At 46.3% G+C, this 16,804-nt stretch overlaps 1 protein-coding gene across 1 annotated transcript in view; it reads left to right on the top strand.

Annotated features, from left to right (window-relative positions):
- The first annotated feature begins 2,980 nt into the window (after nt 1-2,980).
- PRTG (protogenin) overlaps nt 2,981-16,804 on the top strand; it is a 170,128-nt gene continuing 156,304 nt past the window's right edge. Inside the window, exons 1-2 of the mRNA XM_056115327.1 lie at nt 2,981-3,050; nt 4,521-4,823. Of these exons, the coding sequence (XP_055971302.1) occupies nt 2,981-3,050; nt 4,521-4,823 (373 nt within the window). The remainder of the gene's footprint in view (nt 3,051-4,520; nt 4,824-16,804) is intronic.

The raw sequence follows: 16,804 nt of genomic DNA, 5'->3' as shown, positions 1-16,804 counted from the left end.
GGACAACACCCTTTCTCCCCTGGGGTGGCCCGGCAACAGTAACCTACTGTGGGGTCCGGATGCATTTCTGCCAAAAGCCGCTGGGTTTCGAGATTTGTTTCTGAGTCTCTGGGGATCATGGCTGTTAAGCAGCTTAATTAGGAGCCAGAGAGGCCGTTCGTGGACGATGACTTGGGGTCTTGTTGCAGTGGGGAGGACAGGCCCGGCTCCACTTCCATCTCATGAGGCCCTGCGTGTCTTGTCACTGTGGGCCCAAACCTGACTGTCCAGTGGCCTCTGGAGGATGACGGCCCACCTGGGTTGGCCCAGCACCGGTAACCTACTGCAGGGACCGGATGCATTTCTGCCAAAAGCCGCTGCGTTTTGAGATTTGTTTCTGAGTCTCTGGGATCATGGCCATTAAGCAGTTCAATCAGGAACCAGAGAGGCCAGGCCTCCAATTATATAGCTGAGCCAAAGGTGGTTTGTGGGTGTGTCTCCCATATACCTAACTTTTGGCCGGTTACTTTCTTGGTAAACGTTGCCCCAAGTTTTTGGGGTCTGGCCAAAGGCACAACAGCAATTTTGGGGTATCTGGAAGTCTGAAGGTGCCATCAGGCTGCTGATGCACTCACCTCACAGGTAGAGACTGACCTGCTGGCGGCACCATACCCCTTAAGAGTAGAGATATTTTCAATCAGAGCCTCCTATGATTAAAAGGCTGAAGAAAAAACAAAGTGGCAGTAAAAGCCAAAGTTCTTCCTTTGCTTATTATCTTCTCCCCTGCTCTCTGTCCCCCCCCCCCCCCCCGCTTTTTACGTCTGATTTGTTCAAGAAAGAGCTCATAAAAGGATCTTATTAGCACATCTTATCCAGGACATATGAGCACTCAGGAATTGAAAAGGAACTGGGAGTAATCAGGAGGGACAGGGCTCACAAAATTCTTCTAAATCGAGTTCAGCAGCAAACGCAGTTAAGACTATCATTTTGAGTCAGTACAGTTTATCAGATATGTGAGCCATGCTGGCAAATGAAAGGAGACAACCTTATTTCATTTTATTACCTCAATATGTTCGCTTTCCACAAATCGCGATTCAGATGCTTAGAAGTAGTTTAAATTCACTTAAATGATAAGGCTTTTACAAGGTGAGGCAACCAAGCTGATCTCACGTGCATTGAAACTGTTGTGCAGACTGATCCTTACTGTAACCTTTCTGGGAAAGAAACTCCTCACCTCCCGACAGATGTTCTAAAAGTGTTGATTCCATCCCCCAACACACCCGCTCCTGCAACCCCTACCCCAGTCCCAGCTCCCAAGCGTCAAAAAGTCATAAAGAAGATTTTCTAGACCAGCCAAAGGCCGCGTGTTGATGCCTTCGCGACAAAAGCCGGATTTGCAGCATTCATTATGGTTAGCTTTCCGCCCGCCCCTCCACGACGTGCGATTCCAAGTTTTGGATTAGTAAAGACTAATCCAGAGGCGATCGCTCGCACCTATCTACACGTTCACGGGGAGGATCTGATGACACGTTTCACGTTAGGTTTACACTCCTCATTTCCCTTACTTTGCACCGCTGTGAACACGTGCACACGTGTGTTGCGTGTATTGCAGACCGACTTCCTTCCAATCAGGTGGTCTACCGCTAAAGTCTGGCTCCCGCGGAGCCAACTTGGAGCCCTGGAGTGCCGAACCCGCCCCAATTCCTTAGGACCGGACCTTTTGTGTGCAGGAGGTTCAGGTCGCCTGGGGCAGGACCAGCTCCATCAGACACCGTGCCCCCAGCGGTGAGCGTACGAGGCACTTTTCAGGGGGTCCCGGTTGCGCCCTTTGGGGGCAGCGGGGCCAGGCTCCATCCTGTCCCCGAGTCCCGCCCCATCACCCCGTGAGCGTGCGAGGCACTTTTCAGGGGGTCCCGGTTGCATCTTTTGGGGGGCAGCGGGGCCAGGCTCCATCCTGCCCCCGAGTCCCGCCCCATCACCCCGTGAGCGTGCGAGGCACTTTTCAGGGGGTCCCGGTCGCGTCCTTTTGGGGGCAGCGGGGCCAGGCTCCATCCTGCCCCCGAGTCCCGCCCCATCACCGCGTGAGCGTGCAAGGCACTTTTCAGGGGGCCCCGGTTGCATCTTTTTTGGGGCAGCGGGGCCAGGCTCCATCCTGTCCCCGAGTCCCGCCCCATCACCCCGTGAGCGTGCGAGGCACTTTTCAGGGGGTCCCGGTTGCATCTTTTTGGGGGCAGCGGGGCCAGGCTCCATCCTGCCCCCGAGTCCCGCCCCATCACCCCGTGAGCGTGCGAGGCACTTTTCAGGGGGTCCCGGTTGCATCTTTTTGGGGGCAGCGGGGCCAGGCTCCATCCTGCCCCCGAGTCCCGCCCCATCACCCCGCGACGTCTCCAGTGCGGCTGACCCCTCGGGCGTGCCCCCCGCCCCCGTTCTCCCTCCCCTCCGGCGCGGCGGGCGAGAGGCGGAGGGGCCTGGGCCGGGGCCCCCGGGAGAGGTCTCCGGCCTCTCGGCGTCTCTCAACGCCCTCCCGCCCTCCCCCAGCCGGCGGGAGAGGGTCCCCGGGGCGGGCGGGGCCGCGGGGCTCGGCCTTTGTTGGCTCCGGCCCGGGCGCGGGCGGGGAGGCGGCGGGGGCGGGGACCCTCGGCCGGGGCCTGACCCCCAGGTGCATTGTCCGGCCGGCGCGCCCCCGCCCTCCGGGGCGCGACCCGGGCCCCCTCCCCGCCCCCTCCCGGTCCGGCCCCAGCCCGGCCCCGGCCCCTCGCGCGTCTCCCTCCGCCGGCCGCTCCGACCTCGCGGGCCGGACCCGCGGCCAGAGGAGAAAGTAGTCCCCGGCCGGCCGCCTGCCCGCCTGCCCGCCCGCCCGCCAGCGCGCGCGCCTCCCTCCGCCCGGCAGAGCCGAGCCCGCGCCGCGCCGAGCCGAGCCCGCGCCGAGCGGCCCGCGCGGGAGGCAGGAAGGGCGGGAGGGCGCCGCGCCGCGCCGCGAGATGCCCGCGCTGGCCCGCTGATGGCGCCGCCGCCGCCCCGGCCGCCGGGGATGCTGCTCGGCGCGCTGCTGCTCTCCGCCTGCGTCCCAGGTAGGCGCGGCGCGGGCCGCACCATTGTCCGCGCACGTGCCGCCGCTGCCCCGCTCGGGCCCGGGGAGCCGCGCGCGGGACGGGGCGGCGGGGACGCGGCGGAGGGGCCGCCCGGGGGGTCTTTCCTCCGGCCCCGCGCCGGGGCGGGCGGGCGCGGGGTCCCGCGGGGCGGGCCGAGGGGAGCGCGCGTCCCGGGCCGCGTCTCGGGCGCACGCGGCGCGCCGGACGGGCTCGGACCGGCTGCCGCTCCCCGAGCGCCCGCGCGCGGGTGGGCTTTTGCCCCGCGGGGGCGGCGGGAGGACGGGGCAGGGCAGGGCAGGGGGTGAGGAAGACGTGGTCGGGACGAGTTGGTTTCCAGGTTGCGAATAGAGACTCGCGTGGGTTGTTTCCAGGAGCGGGTTTCTGGGTTGCCAGAGAAAAGGATGCGAGTCGGCTGTTACTGCGAAGCACAAAGGGCGCGGTCCGAGGGGTCTCGGCGCACCGGGCGGGATATCGGCTCGGGCGCCGCTCCCTGAGCTCCACTTGCATCGAGGACGTGCAAGTGGGAGATTTCCGGGGACCTGCCGCCAGAGCAGTGAGAAGTCCTCCCGGGGGTGGGTTGTGATCTTGGAGTCCCAGAACACTTGGAAGAAGGAAACGTTCTTCCCAAAGCCCTGATCAATGATCAATAGGCGAGATTTGAGCTGGCCTGGGCGCTGTGCAGAAGTGACAGGATGTTCCATGGGGTGCCGTCCTGGGCCCTGGGAGACGTGGATGCGTGAGAGAGAACCTCGGCTCAGCCCTGATTAAAAAAAACAAAGTGCATGGGTTGATTAAGCAATCTCTCTATCAGACTGTAAGGACCAATTAGTCACGCATTTCCCCAGCAGTGGGAAGTTCTAAAAAAACAAAATGAAATAAAGGTCTCCTAATCCGATCACCCACTGCGGACAAGTAGCAAGTTGTACAAGAACAACTTTTCGAAAGTCCTTTACATACCTACCTTACTCTGTAAAAGTGGGTCCTACACCGGGAGGGGGACAATACTTGCGGGCAGCTCCGACAACGTGGACCTGTAATTTGTCACAAGAGATAAATGCCATCTCAAAAGAGAAGAAAATCAATGTGCTTGTTCACAGAGTCGGAGTTTTGCTAATGATTTCTTGTAAAATTAGACTTTTACGACATACTCTGTTCAAGATCTTTTTGACAAGCTTGTAAAAGTTGCAAAGAGCTTGGTGGCAGGATGATTTTGAACAAGACATAGACGGCATTGAAATGTTTCCTACATTTTTAGAGTCGAGGCAAAAGGTTATTTCTCAGATGTATTGAGAAGGGGTGCCAAAATAGAAATGGTATATTAAGCGGTAATCTAACCAATAAGATTTATTAAGATTTACCTTATTGCACTCTGAATGTGTTTATGACTGTGCGTTAAAATGTTTTTTATACCTGTAATTCTGGCAACGGCTTTCCCCGTTTTCCTTATAGGAGTGTGGTGCTTTAGTGAACTGTTTTTTATAAAAGAGCCACAGGATGTGACTGTCACAAGAAAGGATCCAGTCGTTTTAGATTGCCAGGCGCATGGAGAAGTTCCGATTAAGGTCACATGGTTGAAAAATGGAGCAAAAGTGTCAGAAAGTAAACGGATCCAGGTTATGTCCAACGGCTCTTTGTACATCAGTGAGGTGGAAGGCAAGCGAGGAGAACTGTCGGATGAAGGATTTTATCAGTGCTTGGCAATGAACAAATACGGAGCCATTCTTAGCCAGAAAGCTCATCTTACCTTATCAAGTAAGTGCTGACGTTCTTGATTGATGACATTTTCCATTGTTCGAACTTTTTGATTTCTCAATCCACTTGTATACTTGCCGTAAAAATCATACGTTTATTAAGAATGTATTAAGAATTTGCATGAAGATAATAATTTTCCCCCTCATTTCTCTGCACGAAGATAACAACATCTTCGTGCAGAGAAATGAGGGGGAAAAACATTCAAATGAGTGCTTGACAACTAAAGTTAATTTAGAACTCCAAAAACCTATGGGTATGGCTAGATATAAACTTAAGTGTTTCATACAGAAGAATTAGGTGTAGAAGTGATCCAACAGCAAAAGTTAACATTGCCCTTTTTTCAAAATTCAATTAAATTTAAACATTACAAAGTACTTTGTGGATAGTTCTTGAGTCCTAAATCTTTCTTACAGCCCAACCTTCTTTTTTTTTTTTTCTCTGACCGCTCTCAGATCACCCATGTTGCTTTTTAATTGTAAGAGAGGGCATTGGTCAGTAACTCTCAAGCCTTTGAAGTACTCCCTGTCTTTTCCTGCTTGGGTGGAAGAGGATTAAGACCATTTCCATATTATGCGTAATGGACTTAAACCAGATCTGCCCACCGTTTTTTTCCCCAGTTGTCATAAAGTTCGCTGTCTAATGATTTCCCTTGTATTAGCAACCCCCTCAGATCCACCATTTGTCCAAGTGATCTATTGCTTGTTGGCTCAACAGCCATCAGTTGACTGTTGAGCACCAAGGTGGGTGTCTCTGGACCAATTCAGGTGATCAAACTCTTCCAGAGAATTCAAGAGGATAACACATAATTTAAGTCCAAAAGTAACTTCTGTATCTTTAACAAGAGTTTTTTTTTTTTTTTTTTGCATACTGACCACATGCTTTTTTTTTTTTGGTTGTTGATCCACAAAGAGATTTATTAACACTACTCCCCCAAAACTGATCATTTACAAGATGAACAATAGAAAGAGAGTCCTGGAGATAAAGGCATTGTTATCTTTAGGAAATAGTTTCTTCAACACAACTGAAATGTGGGAAGTTACTGGCAGAGATTTCCAGGTTACTTGGACTCTACAGCAGTACTCGGCCAATTTATTAGTACTTTATTAATTAGCCTTGTATTAGTCATTTAATTTACTTGTACAGTAATGATAAATAGAAGAAAAATGCACAGATATATTACTTTGAAATGTCAGAAAAGTAGAACCGTTTCCACTTCTCACCCGTTGAAGAATAACTGATAATTTTTTCTTTTTGCTGTCATCAGCAACTAACTTTCCCCCCTCAAATAGTGTGCTTTTATTTTTTTCACCCTCTGTCTTTCTAGGTTTGTGGAGTCTTGTGATTTTATAGCCAGGCACTGTCACTTGTATTACCCAGTTGGAGAGGAGGAGGAGGGGCAGGATAAGAAGGTAGTGGGGGTAGAGAGACTTTGAAAAAGTGAAGCATTTGTCATGAGGATTCTTGATTTACAGGACCTCCCGAGACGCTTGATATAGTTCTAGGACTCCCAGAACAGTGTGACAAATGTTTGAACCTTTTTAGGTTTAGAAAAAAATTTTTGTAAAAATTATTACAGGTAGTATAATTTTTTTATAAAATAACAATAAATAACTTTGAATCATTTGGAAGGCTATTGTGATATAGTAGTTTTCATTTATAAGTACCAAAAGCTTCCCAGTGAAATCATTGAATACTGATTGCTATTTAATATAAACTATAAACTGTGAGCAGCTAATGAATATATTTTGCATTCACACATCTTGTTTAACTCTGAACAGTCATATTGCTAAGAAACTGCATCGAGTATTAAAGATTTAGACTTGGAAACTAGGTTTAGAGTAATCTTTAAAAATATCTGTGTTAGTCTTTCTACATATTTTTAGAAATCTCTAAGTTTCTTAGCGATACTGAGTTTGCAAAGGTCACTTTAATATCTCAGCAGTTTCAGTGGTGTAGGCACAAGTGATTTTATTACTTACTTGAGTAAAGGTGTTATGCATATTCAACAGGAAGAGAATAGGCATTAAATGGACATTCTGGTGTTTTTCTTTTCTTTTTTTTTTTTTAACTTGTTTTAAAAAAAAACTTGTTTTCTCATAGTTACTGATAGCATCGGGATGCAAATACGTTCTTTTTATTTTCTGGTTCAGAGGTTTTGTCAGCAAGTATATCTTTTGGTTTAGGAGTGTAAAAGGACAGCCCTTAGGAACCTAAAGCTCTAATCTGTGCAAGTTTTATATTTTTAACACACGGGCTATCAAGTCTTGGTTTCTAAACTTAGGAAGTAGAAGCTGAAAGTTGCACTCTAGGCAAGAATTCCATTATTCATGTGTAAATTAGGAATTCACAGGGTTAAAAGGTTAGAAACCGGCCAGGATGAGGTTTACCCTTGTGATAAAGAGCAGATGACCCCCATTCATTGGCTAAAGCTTTCATGTAGCTCTTCTGCAAAGTTAGTTATTGCCATGAATTGTTCTTGAGGAATGCAGAAATACGAATGTGAACAGACCTTTCCTTAAGTGTCACTGTGGATTCTTATCTCCCCAGCGCATCAGCCTGGCCGAGGAGCCGAGGTTCCTCCCCAAAGGCCCGGAGGCTTGACTTTCCTGTTGTTCATCCAAGCACAAAAGAATTTGTCTAACTTAGTTTTTCTAAAGGAAAGTATAGAGTTAAAGTATTATTTAGGATTTTAAAAAAGGTAATCCTTTTTTCTCGATAGCCATTTAATCATTGCACATTTTCATGAAATTAGAAAGGGGAGTGATGTGTGAGGCTCTCCCAGGTTACACACAGTGATTGGAACAGAAGGTTAAACCGTTTCTTAGAAATTTCAATAGTTTGAACTATGTGTAAAGCGGATTTTTACTTTCCTGGGTGCCAAGTCTTCTACTATGCAGCTGAAATGTTTCACAAGTGAAAAATTATCTGTAAACATTTTGATGCTTCTTGTTTCCTTCATGTTGAAGTAGGTAAAATAAATTCTGAAGGCTCGCATTTGCATGGTAAAACCGTCTCCTATTTCAACAAGTTTAAGATAAGAGACATTTGGGAGAAGTAGCAGGGTGCCGGCTGTGATGTGTAAAGCCTGACTGTAAGCGTGTGATTGAGCAGGAAGCTGGGTGTTTATTTCCTTTCCATAAAAGGTGGAAACTGAAGTCTCAGGATAGAGGGAACAAGAACATAAAGCTGGCTTGTATGTTTTAGGCTTTTCAGGGTGTTCACATGGGTGAAAAACAATTTTTAAGTGAGCATTTGAAGCTGAAAGATATAAGAATTACTGTAATTGGGATGAATTCATTGGTTTCTCCAAATTATGAGGTTTGTTTTGGCATCCACAAGATTGGGAATTCATTTCTATAACATCCTTCCCTTAAAGGGAGGTAGGCTGATTTCCATGAAGTCAGTGTTATTACTTCAGTTTAAATTGAGATAAGACTTGAGTGGGTTGCGGTTTTCTTTTTCTGGGGTGAGATTAATGAAAAACTAATGTGAAAAGTACTGTGTCTCTGTAAAGGAGTAAAACATTAATTATAGGCCAAAATTGATCTTGAAATACGAAGTCAAACTAAAGTAGCTATATTTAAAGATTTATTTTTGAAAAGAGGGTGGTTTATGATATATTCAAAGGAGAAAGATAAGAACACTGAGACCATTAGCCTAGATTTTTGACTAATGATTCTTGGACTCAAGATTGTAGTCTTACTTTTTATTGAGATTTGTAGGCATTGTAAGAGCAAGTTGTTCTTACCTGTATGCCTGTTTACTTCAAATCAGGCTGTTAAGTTAGGGTCAGGCAGTGCAAATACGTAAGTAAAAGTCACTTGATTTTGAAGTCAGGTTTGCGATATCTAGAGGCCTGCCATACTATATATAGGACCTGCCAATACTCTAGTCTACCAATATAGAAGGTTCATTTGATGCTTTTGGGGATTTAGGGACGGGGAAGAACCAACTTTAAAGGAGAGGGGTGTGGTTAGAAGTACATGTTTATTTTAAAAAGTTGATCATATTAGGGGCTGGAGTGATAGTACAGCAGGTAGGGCATACTATCTACATGCCTTGCATGTGGCTGACCCGGGTTCAGTCCCCGGCGTCCCATATAGTCCCCCAAGCACCGCCAGGAATAATTCCTTAGCGCAGTGCCAGGAGTAACCCCTGAGCATCACTGACTGGTTTTCTTTTTTCCTTTTTGGGTGTGATCCAAAAAGAAAAAAAAAAGTTGACCATATTAAGATTGCAAAAGTTAATTTGGGGAAACGAAAGTGCTTATGGTTCTACAGGCTTACCTGTGATGACAGTTGGTTCTCAGAATCTCTTTGGGTAGAAGGTTTATCAGATGCTTCATCATCTCTGGGTGATGGAACCAGTTTTCCCTATTTTGCAGTTGATTAGTGAGGATCATTTCTCTTCTTCGGAAACTTGTAATGCTGTCTCACAGTTTTTCAAAGCAGTTGGGTTTTTAATTTTTTTAAATGAAGGTGGATTCACTTCTACTGAGGGGTCGAATGGTACGTTTCTTTAAGAAGTATCTAAGTGTTTGTTTCTATCCAGCTTCTTAATGGAATTTTCAAAGGGCATTTTGTATGGTCCTCTTTTGTCAGATCTGATTATTTTAAAGAAAAGGGCCTCTCTCTGCAGTTGTTTGCCCGGGGATTTGTTGTCATTGCTCCTGAATTTAACAGCTGGGGCTATTGATGAAGTCCAGAGCAAGTTAAACAGCATCGCAAAATCCAAATATTTTAAGGATGGTTTTAGATGAGAGGAATATTTCAATTAACAAATTGGTCCATTTAAGGTTACTTTTTTTTGAAAATCATGATATAGTTTACTATGATTTTGAGAGGTAGCTTTTCTCTTTCATAGGTGAGGTCAGTTGAATAAGGATTGATCATTTCTGGTTTTAAGCTAGAAATTCTGTTTATATTAAGTTAATAATGTGTCAGGCATTTTGTTCAAGACTCTTGAATTTTTAAAATAGTTGTGATTATTGAGTTGTTTTAAGGGAAACAGCTGGCAGTTATATCCCAAATTAAGTTTCAGTGTTAGTCAAAACTTTTTTTTTTCCATTTTGAGTCACACCCAGCGATGCTCAGGGGTTACTCCTGGCTTTGCACTCAGGAATTGCTCCTGGTGGTGCTTGGGGGACCATATGGGATACCAGGGATTGAACTGGGTCAGCCATGTGCAAGGCAAATGCCCTACCCACTGAACTGTCGCTTCAACCCCTAGTCAAGACTTTTAATATTTGTGAGAATTTGCATTAAGCAGATATTCACTAAAGTGTTTTTGAAACTCACCATTGAAATCTTGGTAACTAAGAGAGAAAGAGGAAGAGTTGTAATCATCGAAGCAATATTGGAGATTGCCTAAAGTGGTCATTTGCTCAGAGCAAGTTAGAAAGTCAACAGTTGACAATGGTGATGTCCAAAAAAGGTAAAAATGTACAAATAACTTGAATGTCTGTGACTCGGAAACCAAGGGAACCGCAGCAGGGAGATGTATCACAGAGGACATAGGTACCATCCTCACAGACGGTCTTGACACTCATCTGACTTTCCAAGTTTGACATTCCTTGTTGTTTTCTTTACTTTTTTTTTTTTTTTAAAAAAACCTCTGGTTCTCAGAAACTGCTTTTGATGGGCTTTTAAAGACTGAGCAGAGGCATGAATTAGAAACTGTTTGTTTTTTCAGTTTCTGGAGAGAGAGAGAGAGAGAGTGTGTGTGTGACTTCTGATTTTACACTTACATCCTCTGGTCTTGGTTCCGTGACTGAAGGAAAGGAAGTTTTCTTTCAAAAATTGGATGTAACTGTAGTCGGACTCTGTTTAGACAGTGTGACAGGATTTTTGTTTTGTCTTTTATTGTTGATCTATACAGCCTGCTTTCTCTAAATAAAGTCAGATAATCCTCTGAGACTGGAGCGATAGTACAGCGAGTAGGGCGTTTGCCTTGCACGCAGCCCACCCGGGTTTGATTCCTCTGTCCCCCTCGGAGAGCCCAGCAAGCTACCAAGAGTATCCCGCCCACTTGGCAGAGCCTGACAAGCTCCCCGTGGCATATCCGATATGCCAAAAACAGGAACAAGAAGTCTCACGATGAAGACGTTACTGGGCCCACTCGAGCAAATTGATGTACAGCAGGAGGACAGTGCTATAGTGCTAATCCTCCGAGACATCCCTTCTCCGTATTCTCCCCACTTGCCTTACCCCTTGCTGTGAGCACAGACAGCTAGAGCAGCTGGGTGCGCTTGTGATGCTCGACGGAATCTCCCCAGTTTGAGCGCAGTGCTTGCACACCCGTGCCTGCTGGCCGTCACGTGCCCTGACGTGGTCACCTGCATTCTGTGTGGAGCGTCACACGAACTTGTTTAACACTCACATACCTGTGTGCTCCTGGCCACGGTGCTCACACACCTGTCTTTGTGTGCCCCTAAGCACCACACCTCATGCTTGCAGTGCTCATGAAGATCGGCTCTGCCGACGGCCCCTCACGGCCCTGTGACCTCCAGGCCACTAGGTACTTTGTCTTTCCTGCCTTATGGTTGTGAGATTACCTTTTTTGGGGAATCCTTGTAGTAATAATGCTAACTTTATTGGAGTATTATTTCCTGTTTGTCGGTGTTAATGAAGGATAGGGGAAGCATGTGGGCTTGGGTGAAGGTTAAGATCGCGGGGGTGCAAGCTTTACATCCAGGAGGCTGTGGTTTGATCCCTGGCACTGTGTGGTTCCCTGAGCACCACTGGATGTGCCCCAATGTAGCACTGTCCTCCCATTATCCATCGATTTACTCGAGCGGGCTCCGGTAACGTCTCCATTGTGAGACTTATTGTTGCTATTTTTGGCATATCGAATACACCATGGGAAGTTTGCCAGGCTCTGCCATGCAGGCGGGATGCTCTCGGTAGCTTACCAGGCTCTCCAAGAGGGATGGAAGAATCGAACCCGGGTTGGCCCTGTGCAAGGAAAACGTCCTACCCACTGTGCTATCGCTCCAGCCTCCCGCCAAACAAAAATAAAATAAATGGGAGACAGAAACATATTTGGAGCATTGCCTGTGTTCAAGTGATAAGCCATCTCTCAGTGTCACTCGCATGACACATTGAAATGTGCACATTGAGCACTCTTCTTTAGGTTTGTTTATTTTTATTACAGTATTTTAGATATTTCACAATAGACATCTGCAGAGCACATGGAAACTTTACGTAACTCAATTTACTGAGTTAAATAAGGGTGTGCAATTTTTCTGTGTATTTTTTGCCTTTTACTTTTTTAGTGTGAGGAGCCATCCTACTTGAAAAGAGGGAAGATTTCCATCCGTGCTAAAATATTTTAAAAATGTTTGTAGATTTTTGATTCTGGTGCCCTCCTGACTGTCCGTTCATAGTTCTCTGCTCAGGAATGACTCCTCATGGTATGCAGGAACATACGAGGTGCTGGATTGGCCTAATGCATGGCAAGCACCTTACTTGCTGTACTGTCCTGTCACTGTCCTGTCCTCCCGTTGTTCATCGATTTTGCTTGAGCGAGCCCAGTGCAAGTCTCCATCTTGAGACTTGCTGTTACGGTGTTTGGCATATTGAATACGTCACGGGTAGCTTGCCAGGCTTTGCCGTGTGGGCTAGTTACTCTTGGTAGCTTGCTCTCCGAGAGGGGTGGAGGAATCGAACCTGGCTTGGCCGGGCTGGCTGCGTGCAAGGCAAATGCCCTACTGCTGTGCTCCAGCCCATACAGAGAAAAAACTATGAAATTAATATGCTGTAGAGTAACATTTGCTGAGTGTTCGGTGGTCTGCGAGGTGAAATCAGTCACAGAATTATTCAGCCAATGTAATGGTACAAACTTTTTGCAGCAGAGGCAATTTGAATTTCCTCAAAGATGGTAGCCTTTTGGGGCTGGAGCGATAGTACAGTGGGTAGGATGTTTGCCTTGCACGTGTCCAATCCAAGTTCGATTCCCAGCATCCCATATGGGCCCCCAAGCACTGCCAGGAATGATTGCTGAGTGCAAAGCCAGGAGTAACCCCTGAGCATCACCGGGTGTGACCCAAAAAGCAAAAAAAAAAAAAAAAAAGGTTGCATTTTAAGAAAACTCCAAGGCACAAGGGATGATGAGTAAATGAAAAAGAAATTAGGTGTGGTTGCTTATATAACCTTAGACTTAACTCTTGTCATTATGATACTATAGAATAGAATTACTGGGGAGTAAAGGGAGCACAGGTTTTGAGCGAAGGGGACACAGGTTTTGAGCAAAGCATTGCTCTCTTATAATTCTGTGGTAAAGTTCCAGTACTTTGAATCAATTTCCATTAAATGATATTTCTGCAAGATTAAATCCATCACATGGCAAGAGACCTAAGACTCAGAAAAAGTTCCAATAGCTTGGACTTTAGTTGGCTACTTTTAGAAGCCCATGAGGTGCCTTGAGCCTTAGGGTGTGCTTTAGAAGAGTGAAAAGTTCTAAACAATTTCTGGTGATTTGAACTGTACCGTGTATGAGTCTAGAGAACTAAGTTGCTTTGCCAAGGACTACAGGATTCAGGTAGTTTTGCTCCTTTAAATGTTGGCACAGAGTAAGAGGTACAGCCTCTATTTTTTCAAAGTAAATCTGCCAAAAAGGGACTGCTAAAAAGTAATAATGAGTTCTGATGTTGCTGACCCATTTTTTTGAAAAAAAGTGCTCAGGGATTACTCTTGGCTCTGTGCTCAGGGATCACTCCTGGTGGTGCTTGGGGAACCTAAGTGGTAGCAGGGATTGAATTCAGGTCCACCACATGCAAGGCAAGGGCATTGTCCTCTATACTATCTCTTTAATCCTTATTGATCCATCTTATGCACACACACACGCACACACGCACACATACACACAAACACACATATGGTACTCTCTTTATTTTAAGAGTTTTGCTAATGTGTTAGTATTTTAACATACATTTTATAAGTTGTTATATTTTAATATAAATATCCTAATACCTTATCCTAAATTAATCACCCTGACATCACTCACTACCGCCACCAGTAGTCTCATTAAGAATGAGAAGGTTTCGGGTCCGAGCGATAGTACATGTTAAGATCCATATGCGAGCCCAGGTTTTCCCAGTTAGTAGCCATGTGGGCCCCAGAATTTTCCAAGGGATCACTTGTGAAAAAAATCATGTAAAGGGGGTGAGGGGCATGGCACAGGATGAGGGTGCAGCTGGTAGGGTAGCATTCAGCGAGGGCCCCCCTTCCAATGTGAGGACAGAGGCGTGCTGCCAGCTCGGCCAGTGTGGCATTTGCCAGTTCTACGGTCCCCAACCCTGAAAGTCCTAGTCAGCTCACCCTGGAGGTCCTTTTGACAAGGATTTCTGCAATTTTGCTATTTTCTGTATACCCTAAATCCTTTTGATCCTCACGTTCTCCATTATGGCTTTCTTTTGTCCTCAGCTGATTTTTTTTAGTGAATTCTTTTTATTTCCCTTTGCCTATTTTAGTAGATATACTTTCCTTGTGGCATTTAGCATTCTAAATTTATAATACCCAGCTTAATTCTGGGCCTAGAATTAGTTTCTGTTCAGCTCAGCTTCCCTTTTTTGTTTTAACAAACTATATACACATTACACCTCATGATGTGGATTTCTCATGGTTTTTATGCGTTTGTCAGTGTTGTGTGTTTAAGGCCACATGTGGCAGAGCTGGAGGGCTGCTGCTCCTGGCTGAGTGCTCAGGGTCATTCCCTGAGAGTGCTCAGGGACCCATGTGGTGCAGGCAACTTCCTTCTTTCCCAGTGTGGCTTTGGAAGTGTCCTTACTTGCAGTGCAAGGAAAGCAAGCACAATAATAAACCTTTCATCCACCTCCTCAGCTCTGCATCTATTTTTTAAATTATGTATGAGATAAAGGGAGATCTTCAGACCAGAAGATAGTCGATTTGCTCGAGCGGGCCCAGTAACGTCTCCATTGGAGACTTTGTTGTTACTGTGTCTGGCATATCGAATACTCTCGGTAGCTTGCCGGGCTCTCCGAGAGGGGTGGAGGAATCGAACTCGGGTCGGCCATGTTGGCCGCTTGTAAGGCGAACGCCCTACCCGCTGTGCTATCGCTCCAGCCAGAAGATAGTAATAATAGTAATTATAGAAATAAAAGTAATTATTTCACTGTTTGTGTACTTTTTGGGGTTCCAGGGATCAGACTCACACCCTCCTCTGTGCTCATCCAATGTTCTACCCGCATCAGCATCTGGCCCCCAATATATTTCTAACTTTTTTGTTTTATTTTTCACTTTGCAAATACAATTTATGATTTTTTTTACTGTTTTATTTTTCAACAGCAGGATAATTATTTCTTTTTTTTTGGGGGGGAGATGGTTTGGGGCCACACTTCCCCGTGTCCAGGTACTGTTCCTGGCTCTGCACTCATCACTCCTGATGGGGTTTGGGGGACCACATGTGGTGCTGATTCTGAACCTGGGTTAACTGCATGCAAAATAAGCACCCTACCTTGCTTTATTCCAAAGCAAGCTTGTACTATTGCTCCAGCCCTTTAACTTTCCTTGAGGGGAGGCCTGAGGGCAACAAGTCTTAGTCTTTATGTATCTGAGAATGTCTTCATTCTGCCTTTATTTTTTTTAATTTTATTAGTGAATCACCATGAGGTACTGTTACAGGCTTACAAACTTTCATGCTTGCGTTTCATACAATGATCGAGTACCCATCCCTCCACCAGTGCCCATTTCCCACCATCAGTGGTCCCAGGATCCCTCCCCTTACCCCCTTCCCATCCCCTCCAGCCCACCCTGCCTCTGTGGCAGGAAATTCTCTCTCTCTCTCTCTCTCTCGCTCTCTCTCTCTCTCTCTCTCTCTCTCTCTTTCTCTCTCGGGTGCTGTGGTTTGCAATAGAGGTATTAAGTGGCCATCATGTTTGGTCTATAGTCTAATTTCGGTCTGCATATCCCATCCCGAGCGGGCCCTCCAAGCACCCTTTACTTGGTGGTCTCTTCTCTATCAGAGCTGCCTTTTCCCCCAGCCTGTGAGGCTCTGCCTCATTTTTTTGAAGGACAGTTTTGATGGCTATACAGAATTCTTGCTTTATCATTTTCTGTCACTTTGAATTTGTCATACCCTGTCTCTGGTGTCTGATGGAGAAGAACAGTTATTGGTTATATTGAGGAGTAATCAGTACATGGCAAAATGTCTTCTCTCATTTGGTGGGGGGTGGTGCTCAGGACTTACTCCTGGCTCTGTGCTCAGGGATCACTTCTGGGGGGCCCAGGGGACCATGTGGAGTGCTGGGGATTGAACCCAGGTTGGCTGCATGACGGAAAGTGCCCTACATGAAGTACTATAGCTCTGTCCCCTCTTATCTCACTTTTTCAATTCTTTTGTTTTTTGTTTTGTTTTGGGGCAATACTCAGGGGTCACTCCTGGCTCTGTACTCAGGAACTACTCCTGATGGGGCTCAGGGGACCATAACAATTAAATTATATGTGAGTATAGATGGAGCCTTTTGATTGATCCTTAATCGCAGACTCATCTCCTTGGGTATGTACGTTTCACTGATTTCAGGAAGTTTGGGCCTTCTCAGCCATAGTTTCTTCTCTGGTTCTTTGTGCCCCATTCTGTCTCCGTGTCAAGTGATTCCTGTAATCCGCATGTTGCTCTGCCAGGATGATGCCTCTCACACACATCCCAGAGATTCTGCTCATTTATCCACTTTTTAAACCATTGTATTCCCTTACAGCTTTTTAAAATTTTTAAATTTTTTTATCTTTTCTTCCTTTTTTTGGAGGGGCCATACCCAGCAGTGCTCAGGGGTTACTCCTGGCTCTGCACTTAGAAATCACTCCTGGCAGTGCTTTGGGGACCATATGGGAAGCCGGGGATTGTACCCGGGTCCGCTGTGTGCAGGGCAAACACCCTACGCACTGTACTGTCACTCTAGGCCCTCCTTTACAGCTTTAATCATTTGTGTTTTCTTTTTTTTTCCTTTTTTGCTTTTTGGGTCACAC

This window comes from Sorex fumeus, unplaced genomic scaffold (genome assembly GCF_029834395.1).
Source record: "Sorex fumeus unplaced genomic scaffold, SorFum_2.1 ptg000029l, whole genome shotgun sequence".
Classification (NCBI taxonomy): domain Eukaryota; kingdom Metazoa; phylum Chordata; class Mammalia; order Eulipotyphla; family Soricidae; genus Sorex; species Sorex fumeus.
The sequence above is the reverse complement of the archived record's forward strand: the minus strand, read 5'-3'. Positions and strand labels throughout refer to the sequence as shown.